Source organism: Enoplosus armatus, chromosome 18 (assembly GCF_043641665.1).
Source record: "Enoplosus armatus isolate fEnoArm2 chromosome 18, fEnoArm2.hap1, whole genome shotgun sequence".
In the NCBI taxonomy this organism is placed as follows: domain Eukaryota; kingdom Metazoa; phylum Chordata; class Actinopteri; order Centrarchiformes; family Enoplosidae; genus Enoplosus; species Enoplosus armatus.
Genome location: NC_092197.1, coordinates 20,087,639 through 20,106,632, shown reverse-complemented (window position 1 = coordinate 20,106,632; position 18,994 = coordinate 20,087,639). Strand labels below are relative to the sequence as shown.

Below are 18,994 nucleotides of genomic sequence, written 5' to 3'. Positions count from 1 at the left end.
CGCAACAACCTTCGGACAAATTATCACACAGAATGACATGTCGCTAAGGTTGGTTTCCCTGATTCACCCCCCCCCCCCCCCCCCCCCCCGTGCTGCTACTACTTGGTATGAGTGTGTGTCAGTCCGTAGCTTTTCCCAAAGTGGATCTGTAACATGACACTAAAGTCGCAGTTCCTGCACTTTTGATAGAACACTAGACTTGTGAGAGAGGACTTGTTTGTTGTGGATTGTGGTCTGATGTTTGCACCTGATTGGTCAATATGTGTATATATAGCAGATGGATGGGGTGCCGTCAGACAATAACCTCTCTTCTTTATCGAAGTTATTTTAGCAACGTTTAGGACCTGAAAAAGTGACAGCAGAGGAATCAGTTGGCTTTGCCTGAGAAATATTTGAATGAACACTGTTGAATATGTAGTATGATTCTTTTCTTGTTTAAGGACTATTAGGTACTTTTATTTATTAGCATAGCAAGGTCGATGCTAAAAGATGCCTGCGCTTCTTGACTTTCATTATTATTTTGTTGCTACAAAGCAAAAGAAAATGTGTTTTTTTTTTTTGTTTTTTTTCCACTGAGATTTGCACAAAGAAGCACGTGAGGAACACACGAACATCGGGAAGAAGTTTCCACACCTGCTGTTTGATATGAGCAAGGTTGAGTCCCTTGTTGTGTGTCGGCACAAGGCCCTTGCAAAGGTCTGTGGTTGACCCTTAAATGGGATCAAGTACAAAAATGTACTTACGTACTTATATCACTGACAAAACACTTTATATGAATTTACACGATAAATAAATGTATTGCCATCATTAAAGCACATTTCAACTCACCCCCCCCCCCCACAGCTAGCAAATAAGACTTTAGCCTTTAAGTAGCACGTTAGCACGTTCACTTAACTTGATAAAAGGCTATTATACTGCAGCCTGCTGGTATTGCTAATGCTTGCAATTAGCGAGCGACTGTTCCAATGATATCACCCTCTATCTTAAACTGGGGGGGGGGGGGGGGGGGGGGGATACCCATACAGCTGCAAAGACGGTTGCAATGCAATAAGCTAAACATGTGGGTAAGCTTCTGTTTATATTATTACCATCATTTCAGTTGACAGCCACATCTTCTTTCTCCAATCGCTCTTTCATCGGCGGGAAACTTCTCTCTGTCCTCGTTTGGTTTTTAAGGCAAAAGGAGGAACATAACTGTCACGGTCTGACTTGGCCATTTTTATAATTGCTTTTTTAACCACATTGAGGACATGTATGGGGCGGGGCTATAACCCCAGACTTGGAAATGGTTGTTAGAGACGCCATCGGTGCCACTGCAAAGCTAATAGTTGGTATTAGAGCGAGTAGGTTGGTGGGTGGGTGGTGGTGCTGGAGTGTGTCCCCCTGTCCAGAATTGTTGTAATTGTGGCCTTTTGCCACTTTTGTGTCACTGAATACAATCTAATGAAATGTTTGGAATCTAACACAGCAAGTGTGTCGTCATGAGATATCTAGAGTGTGAAGTCAAAGGCGACTGGATTTGTTTTGGATCAAGACATTCAGCCTCTCAATCAAGAGGCTGCATCGGTTCAGCCGACCGGTGGAGAGTCCCAGGTATTTAACCATGACCCCACAGGTCCCCAGGACCCCATGACCCCAACGGCTGGGTTAAGATCCAGGAAACCGCAAGCCTTCGCAGATCAAGTCAGAGACACGGGAAGTCACAAGAAAACAGTAAGGCTGGCTTTCTCGGATTGTGCGGCACACAATCAAGGAGGATAGGACCTTACGCACACTGGTCAGTACCCGCCAGCCAATGGGACGCAAGCTGAGGGGTCAGGAGAACTCCTGAAAGTCCAAAGACAAGGGAGCACATTCGCCTCAGGAAAGCTGTGAAATCTTGTCTGCTACCCAAGCCGATTGTTCCTTCATAAATATTCATATTTATTACATAGTTGGGTGAAAATATGTGTTGATAAATCAGCCGCCGGGCCTGGGACTCCGCACCAGTCAGCCGGGGGGCCGATGAGGTTTCTTGGAATAGTGGGCAAAGCGTCTTCAAGGTTAAAGCATAAAGTCCAGTTGTCCTTTTACGTCACTAGTTCCCAATGAAATGCATTAGCCCCGGTTTCTTAACAGGATTGGACAGTGAATTAACACCCCTCCCCTATTTGTGTCACGTGCAAACATGTCACTTTCACTGTAACCGACCTGCAACTACTGTCTTTGTTCAATGCTAAATTAATAAATAAGACATTGTGAACTTAAATAATAAATATCTCTTGTCAAGTTTCATGACTGGTGTCGTCACTGCCCCCTGCCCCTCTTAAACTAGCTACTAGCTACAAATGCTGTAGACTATAGTATATATCCAGCTGGTTCGGGGGCTGGTTGGGTTCAATACCTCACTGGCTGCTGCTTTTGTCACTCCGTCGCCCTACAGTGTGTATTGAGAGATGCAGACTTCGCTTACAAAACTGGCCATAACCCGCTTAATTCTCAACTGCATTTCATGAAATTCGGTCCGTTATGAACGTGAGAAATTGAAACATGGGACCGGTTGTGCGTGGAATTAAATCCAGTTCCCGGGGGCAGGATCTAATCAGCTCCATGCCAAAACAAGAACCCTCTGAATAGCCACAACTTCCACCGGGGACGCGCCGGCTCCTGATCTATCGAGTGTACATTATTTAGAAATTTCTTTCGAAGCTTCTGTGGGTTTCTCCAAAAATGTAGACTTCTGTATCTATTGCATTGTTGTAAAGCCGCCCGGTTGCGTGATATTGCATTAATAATGAAATCAAGACTATTTTCCGGTCAGTTCATCCATCGAGACACATGATAGTTCTCACATCAGCAGGCCGGACAGGTGCTAAAGTGAAAAGGAAGGACAAGGAGGATAAAATAGGCCGAGAGGGAGGGAGAAGAGACAATATTATTATATTGTACGTGATAATAATAATGATATGGGATAATAAATATTTGGGAAAATGGATACAAACAAACTGAATTCTCATTTATTTCATGTGTATATGAGTGAAGTTGCTGTCCCTCCTAGATTAGGGAGCTGAAGTCTCTTGTTTTATGCTGATGACCTTGTCCTACAACAACAGTTTGACACAGTAGAAAAATACTGTCAGAACTGCCCCCCCCCCAAAAAAAAACAACCCAAAAACAAATACCAGTTCACGAGAAAGAGGAAATTTCCAAACACCAATCAGAGGAAACCAAATTCGCAACGCAAGGTGAAGAAACCTATTTGGAACGTCGGGTAGAAGAAAGCAAAAGCAAGTGGATAGGAATGTTGTCCGGCCCTAGTTTAGCTGTAACCCCTAGATGACGAGTGGCGACAGGAAATCATTCCCCCGAATCTGGCATGAAGACGGAAGGAGCCGTCCGATTGGCTGCAGATCACTCCCTGAAAGAAATGCGCCTTTGTGAGTCAAGACACGGCAGGAGAGTCCCAACAAACGTCCACACATGGCGAGCAGGTTGTAGGTGCAACAGACGACATCCAAATATGTTTCTTACACATATATTTTTGGGTTTATGTGTATCTGGACAAATGGAGGCACTGGCTGGAGGGGGTGGAGAAACCCTTCCTGGTATGGAGTTCTGGTCACTAATCGGCACCTCTGCCAGCTTCTCCTCGGGGGTTTATCCCCTGACCGATGGCCAGAAAACAGCCCTCTGGTGCCTCGCCTCCCTCCCAGGACCCCTCCTTCTGGAGAACACACTTGTTGGGGGTTGAGTACGCCCACAACAATCAACCCCGCTCGGCCTGTCCCCCCTTACGGTGTGTTCTTGTTTATTATCGCACCTGCAGTGTGTTGGTCCCCAGAAGTTGTGGAGGTCCCGAAGAAGGCTGAATTCCCTGAATTAGGAATGATCGATACATGAATCAGACGAAAGGTAACAAGCACAATAAAGACAATATTGTCACTTTCTTTTCAGAATGTTTCATAATTGCCTGATTGCAATAAGGATCTGCTATATAAATGTATTTGAGGTATCAAATGATATCACTCGGCGAATCAAACATCTGTGATAAAAGACTTTTGAAACACTAATACTACACAATGTTCTCATTTTTATTTTTTTTTAGTGCCACAGAACGTCTCTTTATCAGAACATCACAGTTACATAGAGTGCTGTTAAGCACTAGATCAGGGATGCACAAGGGCCACTTTTGCAAGATGGCACGAGGCCAGGGGGCCAGTTAATAAAGAAACTTTAATAGGTCTTTCTGCCAGAAAGGCTTTCTAACACGTGGTTAACGTTGTTAGGTTTAGGAAAAATTCATGTTTTGAAAATAATAAGTCAACGTTGACTTTTGGTTTCACACGGGACACGAGCAGCGGCCTCCTGGGTCAAAGTCCTGCCTTTCTGGCAGAAAGGCTTTCTGGCAGAAAGCCCTGACAGCCCTGGATTTACTTATTGGTATAAACAAACAAACAAATTCCAGTGTGAATCAATTTATTTTCATTGTGAATTAGAAAATGGTTGGCGGGCCACCTGACCACCCTGTCGTGGGACAGATTTGGCCCGCGGGCCCCAAGTTGAGTATCACTGCACTAGCTGTTGCTACTTTTACTGTTGCCACTGTGGGAAATATCTCCACCGCCTGCTTGTGGGCGCAAGAATGGCCATAAAAGTGTATGATTATCCACTGGAAATGAGGTGTTTTGTTGTTTAGACCCTTCATTTATGAGTCACCAGCTGATGATGAGTTTAATCTTGTTATTACTGATATTCTTACTTACTTAATAGGGTTTTCTTATGCTTCTTTCAGTTCATGATAGCACATGGGTGTAAATTGCACAGAAGGAGCATGGCCAACATTGTTAAGACAGAAGCTGTAGGCCTAAAAATACCCCAAAAAAAGAAAAAGTATATGTATGTAAGTACTGTTATTGCACAGTCCATTTTCATAATTTACTGTAATTCATTGTTCCTCGAATGCACCAACAAATCTTTTTGTTTGATTGATCGTAAAAGGGATAATCTTTGTAGCCATTCAAGATTAAAATAATGACAAAGAAATTGCTGTCGTGACCAGTTGCAGTGCGACATTTTAATATGCTGTATAATAAATAATAATGACACTAAAAATGGTAGTTATCCAAAAAGGATAAAGAGCCATGGATGTGTGTGCGCACAAAACCAAATAACTCAAGTTGTGATTCACAGAAATCTGTGTCAATATTAGAAATGAGAAATTCTTTAAAATGTTTTTGTATTATATGGATTTTTAAAAACATTTTTTTTTTACATTGTCGCATCTGCAGAGTATACCTTAATGGTAACATTATTTGTATTTAAGGCCAGATGGATCATACCCTTTTAAAAGGTTAGTATTTTTCTAGCAAATAATTGTGGTAACATTACTGGAGGAACAGAAACCATATCCCATATGACATAGAGTATCACGTCCTTTTGACCTAGAGACTTTAGTATAGGCATCTGGAAAGCGTGTGTTTTGTTTGCTCGTCGAGGCTGAATGGCAAATGGTTTGAAAGATCTGCACTTTCAAACACACTTGTCCTCACAAAGGAACAGATGTTCGGTGTGTGTGTGTGTGTGTGTGGGGACATTTTGCGAACGTGCCGCGGAGACGCTGTGATGTACGAGCCTACAGGCGGGCTTGTGAAGGCACCGCAGATGCACCTGCGTCTGAAGGACGCTGGCTCGGAGGCGCGCTCTGATTGGCCAGCTGGCAGTTAGAGGCGGGAGCTCTCAGCGGAGCCCAGCGGATGATTAGGCAATACACCTGGCTGTCAAGATAAGTGCGCCTACCTGTCACTTCCTGCTGTCGGTACTGTGTCTCCCCCCCCCCACCTCCCGCTTTCCCTTGGTTTTCTTTCCCCGACTGGAGATAATTCGGCACGCCACTGCCATGACTGTATGACTCCGTCTGATGTATCCCGTGGACCCTGCAGACCAAACGTTGCGACCTTGGCTTCATGTACGGCTCAAAGGAGGAGTAAACCACCACCCCCCCAGCCCCCCCCAGCCGCCCCCCCTCCTCCCTGCTCATCGCTCGGGCTGGACACGTTTGAATGTGAACTCATATTGTCGTCTTCATTAACGCAGCAGCAGCGGCAGCAGCAGCAGCAGCGCGGGACTCTGCCTGGTGGAAAGGTAGGAGCCGCAGAGGCGTTAGCATGCTGTGAGCCGTTAGCGGCGGGATGAGGCTGTGCGGCGCTGGGACACACACACAGGCCCGGCTGGGGAGGGGGTGGTGAGGGTGGGGAGGGGGGGCGGCGGGGGTCATATGGGCTATAAACGCCGTGTCATACGTAGCCGCTGGTCGTGACGGGACAGCAGTGTATGCGGCCGGAACGCGCCGTGATTGACACGGACAGTCATGGCGGCCGCTGTGTTTACGTTTGTTGTTCAGGTGCGCAGACGTGTGTGTGTGTGTGTGTGTGTGTGTGTCTGTCTGTCTCTGCGACACCTGACGTGAACATGAGCTGTCAAGACATGTTTGTGTATGGTGCAGGGCCGGCCCCCGTGTATTTCCTGGGCCGTAAGCAGAATATGACCCTCGCACCCTCCACCCAAGGGTGGGGGAACTGCTGTGTTATTACACCGAAGGACTAACCCTACCTGCAAATCTGATACCTGACCTGATACTACATGATGCACACTGTGGCCTTTGCCTCTTCACTGCAAACTTTCTTTTTGGATCAGTTAATCATTTGGTCTAAAATAGGGAAGAATGGCCAACACAATTTCCCAGTTTCTCACACTGCGGGGGGTGGGGGGTGGGTGGGGGTGGGGGGGCTGGATTTGTTCGCTGAAGACATTGAAAGGGGAATATAAACAAACAGGCGCGCCGTGGGATAAACTTTTCTGCCTCCCCACCACAAGCAGGGAAGCAGCAGTCGCCATGGATACTGATGGGTGCATCACTGGCTGTGCTGTAAATGCATCACAACGTCCCCCAAGCCAGTAAAACAAAACAAAAATGACATTATTTCACAGCACAATGGCTACAAATACTGTGAAATAGATGGTGGTGGTGGTGGTGGTGGTGTGGGGGGGGGGGGGGGGGGGGGGATAGATACGTGGGTTTTATCTAAACCCAATATGGAAACTTGAGGAAGACTTCTATGGTGCTTCCTTGCTTCCACTTTAGGGATAGCAAGAATAGGCCGGTGGACTGCGCACACGCGGCCCCCTCATACAGGTGCTTTCACCTTTTTTTTGTTTTTAGCTCGATTCAGTGCAAACCTGTCTCTGCGATCAGATCGTCATGCCTAGCCGATCCGGGCTGAGCGTCAGCCGCGTTGGGTTCATCCTCAGGGGGACGCTGAAAGCACCTGACTATTTTTCTTATTGATCACAATAGAAACACACACACACACACACAAAAAAACCCCAATTTATTTATTTACCCAATTTGCGTGATTTGAATTATACAAAAAATAAAATGTCGGTGCGGTGCCTGGCCTTCAGTTCAAGCCGAAACATTCAAACCAAACCAAGAACAGAATTCATGTACAGTTACGGGGGGTGGGGGTGTTCTGCAGTGTGGCGCTGTCATTGACACTGTCACCACAGCATCCTCAGAAAAGTGTAAGGATCCGCCCCTGGTGGGGAGCACCATCGGTTGTTCCCTCCACCCACGTGTCAGGCACCACTTATCCAGTTTCCTGCACCGAGCGGAGCAGCGCATTTGTTGGGGCCCCCGTGGGACACGCTGGGGTTAGCTGCGCCAGGACCCGAATGTTTGCTGTGCGAGTGGCTTCTTCTTGGGTTTGCTGCTGCCGAGCTTCCTGCTCCTCTGAACGTGAGCAGCTGAGCCGCCCCGCAGCATCCACGATGATTTGGAATCTCCCTGGAACTCCTACATGTGGTGTGTGGGCGGGTACGCACCGAGAGAGAGAGAGAGAGAGAGAGAGAGAGAGTATCGTTGTGCTAAAAGTAGAGTGTAATTGGAAAGCGGTGTGTCACGGCAAAACTCTTTTCAAGAGCTCTGTGTAAATGCAGCTACGGTTTTAATGTTGTTTTTTTGCCATTTTGCGGACGTTTCCTCCACTGCCACTTTTTTTTGGCAGTGGAGGTCCGTGTTGAATCCTATAATGATCAACAAAACAAACACACACCTCCTTTTTTAGTGGGCGCTCAGACTGAAAAGAGCAGTTTTAAAAAAAAAAAGCCAAAAACCGAAAGGGGCTTTGATGGCAGGGGGGGTGGGGTTGCTTCAGGTACCCATGAGTCCAGGAAGTCCAGTTCTAACGACATGAGGAAGGACTTTCTTCCTCCGGGAATCCTGCGTTGCGATGATCGGCAGGTTGAGAGTAGAATTACGTCCATTAATGACACAAAGCACCCCAAACATGGACACCTGTCCTAAGGGATTCTGGCAGAAAGCCCTGAAGGTGAACTGCAATGTGTCTCCCTCGTATTGATAACACATATTAGATCTTCGTTCAATTAATTTTATTTCTTCAAAGGGTAGAACAGTGTGGCTTAAAGTCTCCGCTACAATTACAGGGACTAGCCTCTCTTGTGAGGTCTTGATTGGCTACTCAGCCGAATCACCCGCGAATCCCAGTGTTTCATTGGTTTTAGGGGGCGCCGGGATCAGTAGAAAGCTAGTGTTGGATTAGTGTGTACTGCATGGCTTGGGTGGTGCCCATTACGAAAGAGAACACAAAAATAGACACTGTATAACTTCATTTGAACTAATATCAAAATGCGGTTAATTTATTTGCTTTAAATATTTGATAAGAGTTTAGTAAGCGTACTGACTCTGAATAAAGCATTGTGGATGGGGGGCGGGGGGCGCCGCATTCGGGCCCTCCTACTGGCCGGCCGTCACTGGGTTTAGCTAACAGACGACAACAGTGCGTAAAGACATGGACCTAATTAGAGTGTGTTAGGCTAATGTGACAGTGGTTATTGGGTTCACAGGGTGTACCGAAGTGACGAAAGTTGCATACCAAACTGAATTGTTGTGCCCCCGTTCCAACACGGTTGCACTGATGTACTTTCTTTAAATTCCCCCGAATATTGAGCCCATAAAAGAGCACAACAAGGCTCCAAAAGGAGCGGCGTAAGAGCCGATCTGAAGACCTGAAGACACTGGCACGAGTTTCGTTTTTTTTTTTTTTTTTTCGACCCAGCCCCTCCTGAACGGTGATCTTAGCTCAACGTGACGAGATTGCGGCAATAAATGCATGACTCATCTCCTGTCAGCGCCACGTGAGGGGACAACTGCCAACCTTGTCAACAGTCGAGTGCCCTGGCCTGCCTCAGAGGTGCTAAGCGCTAAAGCTAACCAGAGTCAGAAATGAAAGCTAATTGGTTACCTCAAAACTAAGAGTGAACCTTTTGTTGCTGAAACACAGAAGCGCTGTTTGTATTGGAATTGTTTTTCAAATTGAAAAGCCGTTTTGGGCAACAGCGGGTTGCACGATGAGCTAAAGGTACTGATGTTTGATGACTGATTTGAAACTGACTTTTAAGTATTTCAAATCCCACATCGTTTACATCCATACTCCCCCTACCCACTTTCCCCTCATAACACAATGTTATTTTAAGAACAAATGGAACATGTCATCCACTTTTGTTTATGCTCTGACTCTCTTCAACAACGTCATCCTTGTCTTTACATGAATCAAGGACGAACCGTTTTCTCACATTACAGTCGAATTACAGTGAAGAACGTAGGCTACGTCTCCACTATTTAATCATGAGTCTACACGGAACCACGGTTACGAAAGGTTGCGAGGGAGGGAAGATGGTCCCGAAGCTCGGCGCTATATGTCTACACCTTCACGAAGGGAGCTTGATTCATTCTTTGCTCGTCAGGAACGTCCAGGAAGTCCGGCCGGACTTGGAGCTCTGTTTACTTTTATATACGTCACCGATCCGTCCTACTTACGGAAGCCTTAGACTCGAGTGTGAGTAGGGTCTTTCAGTGGTTTACATAATATTGCACTTCCATAGATTTAGGGACTTGCAGGAGACGGATAAAAAGAAAAAGAGAAGAATGGTCAAAATCAAAGCAGCAGAGGCCGAGATATGGGTCAGTCCCCCCCCCCCCCTGCCCCTTTAACATGCCAAAAATGATTAGATATCTGTGTTTATCTTTCCTAATTCTTCCATGGATTTATTTATCTTTTTGCTTGGACTTCCACTTGTAAGCAGTTGAAAAGAGACATTAGAGGGAGGGTAGTGAGTAACCATTACTATTAGGTATCACTATTAACCCCCCATCCCCCATCGCACAGGATGGCTCCTAAAAATTTGATTACCATGCTGCTACAGAGATAATACAGCCCTGACCCCTTTTTGCAAACCTCTCAGGGACTCCCCTAAAAAGGTGTTTGTTCAGTGAGAGGGCTTAATTATGGACGGCGTAGAGAAGAGTATATTAGGGATGTGAGGGTGCTTTTTATGCAAAGGCTTTTGCATAAAACAAAGTACAATTATATCTCAGTTGTATTTTGTACAAGGCTGAAGAGGCTGTGGCTGAGGTGGGTGTTTTCTTTTAGTATCCTTAGGACCGAAGGACCTTTCTCATAGTCCTAAGACCAGTTGGAGGACCCCGCTTTGTTCACGCAGCAAGAACTGGGAGCGATCGTAGTTCTTAGAACGCCGTCTTGAGATCAGCTCCTACCTCAGAGCAGGTTCTCTCCCAGCACAAGAGGAACCTCGAGTGGTGTAGTAGTAAGTGTACGGTGATTGGTCCAGATGTAAGTGTACCGCCATCTTTCAAAAACCTGTGTTAACAGCCTCCGGGTCTGAAAAGTGAGGCTCATGCGGAAGTGCCTGAAATCCGCATTCTGTCTAACGGCCAGCAGGGGGTGACTCCACTGGTTGCAAAAAGAAGTCCGATTGTATAGAAGTCTATGGGAAAATGACCCTACTTCTCACTTGATTTAGTACCTCAGTGAACATTTTCCTAACGAGTTCATGGTCTCAATCGCTAGTTTCAAGTCGTATTCAACACAGCATGATGTTCATTTTGTAAATTACGGTCCCATTTAGACGATATAGCAGGGTATGTTTTAGGGCGGTGTTACTTTGTGATTGACAGGTCACTACCACGGCGAACTGTCAATCAGGATAGAGGCGTTCGGTTGTACCAAAAGACACTCGAGGAGCCTGCTGTTCCATTTTTTTTCCCCAGTAAGTACGTTTACAAGCTAACTTTGTTAGCAGCTACTTAGCGCGGCGTAGCCAGCAGCCCGGTGCGGCCAGGCTGCCGGTATAGGTGGGCACCGTGCATAGTGTCTTCGTGTTCTCACATCCCCAGCTCCACCCTCTCGTTCCAAATGTGGTTCACTTCTGGGAACTCTTAAGGCAAAAACGGTAGTCCACAAACCAACGGGTGACGTCACGGTGACTACGTCCACTTCTCTTTTAATACAGTGTATGGTAGCCTTAAAAAAGAAGTCCCAAAAAAATGTGGAGTCTAGTGGAGTTTGTGTGCGACTTTGCTTGTGTCACTTCAGCACTCCTATTGGTGGTGCAAATGCAAACAGAACCCCCCCCCCCCCCCCCCAAAAAAAAAGCCCTTGAAGGTATGCCGTTCTTGGCGGAGCTCCCCAATGGGCAGTTCCTCTCAGGGAGTCCCCAGAATTGTTACATACTCCCAGCCTGCTTATGATTAGTGTGCTTAGTTGTTTATGGAACTGGGACACAGTTGTTGTTGTTGTTGTGGCTTATCCCAAATCCGTACTACACATGACTTGTATACAGTATGTACTACACACTAATCATGGTGTGCTCTTTTAGCAGTCGGTTTAAAAAAATCCAACTGTTTTGTGCAAACTGGAAATGATACAATACTTGCGACTTTCAATCAAAATGTTTTTCCAAGGATTTATTTTCATTGTTTAAGTACGCATGGTGATGGTTTTGAGCATGCGTTTCCAGTGTGAGCACACCATAGACCCTGAGTGTGTAGTGTGGAACTGGACACAGTGTCGGTCTCCTGCCGTGGCTGGAAGATTAATGTTGGCGTATACCGCCATCTAATGGTCACGCTCGAGTGTGCAGGGAAGTCGCCTTTCCCACTGCGCTCTGGCTCGGTTGAGGGATGTAAATGGATTATTGATGAATGATCGTTTTAGGGTAAGAAGCCTTCCCACGTCGCCCCCCGTTGCACATGACGTAATGGTCAAATTCTCCATTCTGCACGTGTGTACCCTCGTATGACTACAATGCAACCCCTTTTTTTAATTCAGCAATTGCAAGTTCCAGTCTCCTCTGAAAAGTCAATTCGACATCAAGAGGTGCAAAGACGTGTGTGTCCTCTGTGTCTGCAGGCATGGATGAGAGGTTATGTGTGCCCCCCAGCTGAAGGCCTCCGTCGCCCTGACCTGCGCGTCCCGCCAGTCCCTCTGTGAGCATGTATCGCAGGAACGGGCTCTCGGATGGCACCAGCATCAACTCGGTCACCTCCGAGGTAAGAGCAAGGGGGGGGACAGAATTCTTATAGTTCGTCAGTAGTTAATTGTTATATATGCATCACATGAGCTAGGCATCTCTAGTACTTGTGAAGTTACTGTCAATCAAAAAAACGGTAGCAAGTGATGACTTGTTAAATGAACATTTGTTTTTTTTTTGTTTTTCAATGAAACGTTTTCGCTTTCGTGTTGTTTCTCCTGTCTGTTTAAAACACTGACATCAACTTCAGACAGGTTTGATAATTCATTTGGCAGCTGAGCCTAATTAAAGGGAAACTACTTAAGGAGGTTGTTTCACGTTATTAAGCCACAGTCACAGGTTTCATGCAATATGGGGAGAAAGAAAGATCCTTCTGCAGGTGAAAAGCGTGAAATATTGCAGTGCCTTGCAAAAGGTATGAAAACACCGGAACTTTCGCGAAAACTTGAGAGAGGTCATCGTACTGCGAAAAGATATGCGCGTGATTCAGAGCGCAGACGGGTTCGTTCAGATAAAGGTGCGTCGAGGAAGATTTCTGTCAAGCAAATGCATCGTATTGAGAAAGCAGCTGTTAAAAAGCCAATGCTGAGCAGCAAACGGGTATTTGAAGCTGCTGGTGCCTCTGGAGTCCCCAAGAATCCCTCGATGCAGGATCCCTCAGAGGCTTGCAGCTGCGCATAAAGCTGTATTCGGGCCACCCCTAACCGATGCTCACAAGGAGAAACGTTTCCAGTGGGCTCAGAAATACATGAAGACCAATTTCCAAACAGTTTTATTCACCGATGAATGCCGCGCCACACCGGATGGTCCAGATGGATGGAGTTCTGGATGGCCCGGTGGATGGCCACCATGTCCCAACAAGGCTGCGACGTCAGCAAGGAGGAGGTGGTGGAGTGATGTTTTGGGCTGGAATAATGGGGAGTGAGCTGGTAGGCCCCTTCAGTGTGCCCGAAGGTGTCAAAATGACCTCTGCAAAATATGTGGAGTTCCTAACTGATCATTCCCTGCCATGGTATAAAAAAGAAGAACCGTGCCTTCCGGAGTCAAATCACTTTCATGCAGGACAATGCACCATCCCATGCTGCAAAAGATACCATTGAGTCCTTGGCTGCTATGGGCATAAAGGGAGAGAAAATCATGGTGTGGCCACCATCATCCCCTGACCTCAACCCTAGTGAGAACCTGTGGAGCATCCTTTAAAAGGAAGATCTACGAGGGTGGGCGGCAGTATACCTCAAAACAGCAGCTCTCTGGGAGGCAATTCTGACATACGCACATGAAATCCAGGCAGAAACTCTACATGGACTCACAAGTTCAACGGATGGGAGAGTTGCGAAGGTGATATCCAAGAAGGGCTCCTGTGTTAACATGTAACTTGACCTGTAAAGATGTTTTTGATTGAAATAGCATTTACTTTGAGAGAGAAAAAAAAAAATCTCCTAATGCAGAAAATACAACAGATTTCCGTTTTCAATTCTTTATAACCTATTGAATGCTTTGAAACTCTGTTGTGCATGATCATTTGGAACACTGTATTTTGAGTTATTTAAAAAAAAAAAAATACTGTTGTCATCATCTGAAGTTTTGTTTAGTAAAATCCTGATTATAATAGAATTGTTGAGGATTAAAAGAAAATCGTACCGACTGTCATTTGTATTGACTATTTAGGAAAAACGAAGAAAACCAGCATATGCATAATAATTTGGAACACAGTGTAGGAAATCATCCACTGACACAAGGTGCAAGGGATAATTTCCTGCTCACATTCATGGTGACCTGACAAGTAGCTGAGGACAAATCCTGCCCTGGAACAGTGGAAGAGTCCCATGGATGGATGGATGGATGGATGAGCTTTTTTCCTCTGCCCGGCAGTATTTCTTCCACCTGTGGACCACTTTGCACTTGTCTCTTTCCAAAAGATTGTCCTGAAAGTGAACTGTGCACGTGTCTTCTTGTATGCCTGTTCTTATCTTTTTTTTTCCCCCAAGCTAATATTTAAAAAAAAAAAAAAGAGTCATTTTCCATTTGGTTGATTGTTGATTTTTAAAATGCCGGAGCCTTTATTTAACCCAGGAAAGATAAAAAAAAAACAAAAAAACATTCAAAGCCGGTTGACTCAAGGCTAAATAAACTAGGCTGGGGAAACATCAGCCGCATTTATGCCATATTATTGTAATTTGAAATGGGTAGTATGCCAGGAACAAAGCATCTGTTTTTACTTGGTGGAGTCCTTGATTCACTACAAAAACCCAGTGAATCACATTACCCAAGTCATTTTAAATTTTTTAAGTGTCTGCCGTTGTGGTGTGCCCACATTTATAATGGCTTCAATGTTTGCCCCTTGGGTCGCACTCTGTGCGCCTCTTTAGTCTTTGGAGCATCGGGCGCCTTTGTCTTTGTCATTGTACTGCCTCAGTGTGACTTATTAAAGGGTGGCCTGTGGTGGCCCCCCCCCCCCCGGTGGCTGGCTGCAGTGTAGGTCATAAGCCCCGCCCCCCTCCATGTTAGCGGATGGGCCAAACAACAAAAAAATCAAAGTACACCTCAAATAAATTTTTCCCCAAAGATGCTTTCTGTCATTTCAGGTGGTTCTTATCACGCTGATGTTTGTTCAAGTGTTCGTTTTTTTTACCAAAATCACTAGGAATTATTCTTGGACCCTAAATTTCCACATGAAATGTTCTTTGCTCTGCTTGTGGTCGGTGACTGCTGGTTCCACAGGTCCAGAGCGGTTACTATGATGGTCTTAATGTGTGTGTGTGTGTCTCAGGCCAGCAGCAGCACTGACTCTCTGGATGGACCTTGCGTGGACTACGCCAAGAGCTACGACGCAGTCGTCTTTGACGTGCTGAAGGTGACGCCTGAGGAGTTCGCTGTGAGTACGCTTCAAACGTCACGTTTTTTTTTTTTTTCAAACTCTGTGGAGTTTTTTTTAGGCTTTAGGCATGAGCTTCATGAGCCCCTCAGTGCCGGCTCGGTGTATCCGGTACCTTCTTCCAGACCGCAGCAGGGAGAGAAGGCCGCTATCCGGGGTGGTTGGGATCCTTAATGATTCTCCGAGCCTTATTCTTGCAGCGCCTGGTGTGAATATCCTTTAGGCAGGGCCTTGAGGTCCTGTTGGGTGCTGTCTCCGTACCAGGCAGTGATGTTCCCTGTCAGGACTCCCTCGATAGTGCAGGAGTAGAAATTCCTCAGTATTTGAGGGGATACCTTGTTGTTGAGACAACTGCCACTCTGTTTAGTTTAATATACTATGCTGCTTTTCTCTTTTGAGGGTAGATGTCCAGAAACTGCATTAAGAGGTGTATCTGCTGACACGTTTTATGTCGTAGAACAAAACGTTGAAATCTCTTAAGCTCGTGTTAACCACAGGCCTTATTTCAGGCATCTAATTAAAAACCCATTCAAAGAAACCCATTGACTTCCAGACGAGGGAACCGGAAGTGTAAAAATGCTGAGTCATTTCCGGGTTTTAGGACTCGTTCCTGCAGCGCTCTGTTGCAAGGTCAGGAACTGTGAAAGTACCGTTTGCGCTGGTTGTTTTTGCGTTGCCATGGCAATAGAGCTCTGACTTTAGTTGAAAAGTCAGACTTTTCATGAAGTCAGGATTTGGTGACCGTTAGAGGAACTGCAGTTTAAGACACGTCCGCACAGTCTCCAAGATTGTTAGCACTCGGACTAACCCACCATTTCCAGTTATGACCTGGGGACCTATGTATGTATTCTATAATTTCCCAGTGTTGTCCAGTATATTCCATTGCTTAACCTACTGCATGTTGATGGATTATATGGATTTCTTTCTTGTTATTTCAGAGCCAAATCACCCTGATGGATGCGCCAGTCTTCAAAGCGATACAGCCAGAGGTAAGAGAGACCCATGTTGTCAAGTGGTCTATCTCCTGAGCACAACACCCACTTAGAATTTAGGACATCTTCCCAAGATCACATTTTGATGCTGTATGGAAAACCAGAAAAAACAAAATTCCAGCTGTGTTGTAACCCATTAAACAACAAGTTGAGGTTTTCTGGTAAATCTCTTATTACTGATCGGTTAATGGTCCCAAAGAAAATCCTGAATTTTGCAGGGGACCCCTCAGAGATCTACCCCTCCCCACAGAATCATTCCAGTCCCCTCCTCTGTTTCAAATACTTCTAATGTTGCCATGATGGCCTTCACAGCTGTTGCCACTCAGCTGAACCCAGACTGGCCTAACTGGTTGAACTTTCCACTGGAAAACCCTGCTTATCCTCTTTTTAGTCAATGAAATTCCAGTCCCTGTTCTCTCTTCCCTGGAGGGTTTTTCACTCCCTCCACGGGCTCCCCGCAGGCGGAGATGGTCGAGACATTAGGGCCTGGTACTTAGAAATGAACTCAAGATGAAGCCCTCACAAGCGCATAGTGTATGGTCTAAGGGGGCTTTCACATCAGGGACCCGCACCCGGGCCCGGATCAGAGTACACTTGACCCCAAAGACCAGTTTTCTAGATTAGTGTGAACACTGTGTACCGTACCCGCGCATGGGTCAGCGAACCGTGCCTGGGTCCACTTGAAAAGATGGTCTCGAGTACGGTTCATGTGTACTCGGGTACGGATTGCGTCAGGTGTGAAATCTGTTGTCCCAAAAAAAAAAACGGAAGTAGACCACTATTTTAGAATGTGACACCGCAACTATTCAACTTTACCTTTTGGGGCACGCCGATCTCATCCATCAAACTGCATGGCCAGGGCTGATGAAGTAGGAAGGAAGGCGAGCGGGTCGTCCTCGACATTGTAATCGTACTCAGGCACGGTATGACTCAACCGTACCGAATGTGAAAACGCCCTAAGAGCCCTAAGAGCGTCCCTCTGGGAACTGAAAACGCCCTAAGAGCCTGGAGTCAGGAAATTGGGAAATGATAGTATACGTACATATGTATAGAATGCGTGACTATAAAAGTACTTTTGTGCTTGCCTGATCTACCAACTGTTAATTACTATCTGTGGCGACAAATCAGAAACCTAACAAATGCAGATGCTTTCGTACGGGACACAAGGGTTTGACGAAAATGATGGCAATCGTATACTATGACCCTCACAGTCAACAGATCTCTACCCAACCGAGCATCTATGGGAGACTTCTGTGGATATGTTCGACGGAGCTCTCCACCACCATCATCAAAACACCAGATGAGCGAATATCTTCTAAAAAGAATGCTGTTCATCCCCCCCAGTAGAGTCCCATACACTTGGAGAATCTGTGACGAGCAGCATTGAGGCTATTCTGGAGGCTTGTGGTGGAACTACACCTCAGTTTTTTCTTTGAGTGGTCACCTATCTGTATCGAGTTCTAACTTTGATGTTCCATCTCCAAAGAATCCGTCAGCCATCACAATATTGCTTTTAATCAGAGGTCCCGGTTAGAACTTGCGTCCAACGTGGGATTTGTCCAAATGAAAGTAATCTTGTTTACAATGGAATTTGGATATCTGGGGTTTTTCCTGTCAGGGCGGGATGTTCTTTTGTTAATGCCTTTTATTTAGGCTTGTCAAACACTGGATAAAATCCTAGAAGGAATGGAAAAAAAAAAATAGGCACGAAGTAAAAGGCGAGGGAATTTCCAGTGGTGGATGGACCGCTGTTAATCCCTGCTGTTTTGTTTCAGTTGTCTATCCCTAGTTTATGTCTCTGAGGGAAGACCAGTGTCACGCAAACGGCCGAGGTCTGCAGACCTTGTCCACGCTCGTTCTAATGATTTCCTTTCCATTTTTGGCCATGCTAGCAGCATTGGCTCTGTGGATGGCAATGTCTGTCTGTCCATCAGTCCACCAGACTGGACCAAATACCTGCAAAACTAATGACATTCCCATCAGCCTCAGCTGCACTTTGTCTTTAGTGCTAATCAGCAAATGTTGGCATGCTAGCATGCTAACACACTAAACTAAGATGGTGAACTTGGTAAACAGCATACCTGCTTCATATCACCATGATAGTGTTGTCATTGCGAGCATGTTAGCATACTCATGTTAGCATTAGCGCAAAGCATTGCTGTGCCTAAGGACAACCTCACAGAGCCGCTAGGATGGTTTGGACTCTTTTGTCTCGGTTGTCTTCTTTCCTTTCCTGCACTATTAATTTGACTATGATGACATCTAAAAATAATGCACATGATATATTTTTGTATAGCTTTTAGCTAATAGCTAAGCTAGTAGGCAATATTATTGAATTATAATTTTGGTTGAAATAATTGCATGTCACTAGCAATATCTAATTGAAGGGTTCCATTAATTTGTATTTAGTCTTTTAAAAAATGGGACCACGTCTGAATCAAACAACAAATCGGGGTTAGCTAGCTAGTAACTGGCCAATCAAATCGACTCTGTACAAGCAAGGGCTTCTACAGGAGGTTCCACCTTCTGGACTGGAGTGTGAATCAGAACCCTTGATCACCCTGATTGGTCATTTTATTCAGTTCCAGTTTTTTAAAAATGCTCACAGACACACATTTTTTAAAGGAGCCCTTCAATTAAATATTGTTAGTGACATACAGTGGTCAAAATGAGTTATTTCAACCGAAATTATAATTCAATAACATTGCCTACTGCAGCTTCAAAGTAACTGCTCAGGCCA

The 18,994-nt window shown here is 45.6% G+C and overlaps 1 protein-coding gene across 2 annotated transcripts in view; it reads left to right on the top strand.

The window, feature by feature from the left end:
• The first annotated feature begins 12,349 nt into the window (after positions 1–12,349).
• LOC139301204 (ras-specific guanine nucleotide-releasing factor RalGPS1-like) overlaps positions 12,350–18,994 on the top strand; it is a 64,011-nt gene continuing 57,366 nt past the window's right edge. Inside the window, exons 1-4 of one of the 2 annotated variants that reach the window (XM_070924535.1) lie at positions 12,350–12,394; positions 12,482–12,490; positions 15,158–15,262; positions 16,201–16,251. In XM_070924535.1, coding sequence (XP_070780636.1) covers positions 12,350–12,394; positions 12,482–12,490; positions 15,158–15,262; positions 16,201–16,251 — 210 coding nt within the window. Of the gene's footprint in view, positions 12,407–12,481; positions 12,491–15,157; positions 15,263–16,200; positions 16,252–18,994 lie in introns of both variants that reach the window. The other variant, XM_070924534.1, reaches the window with a different exon arrangement.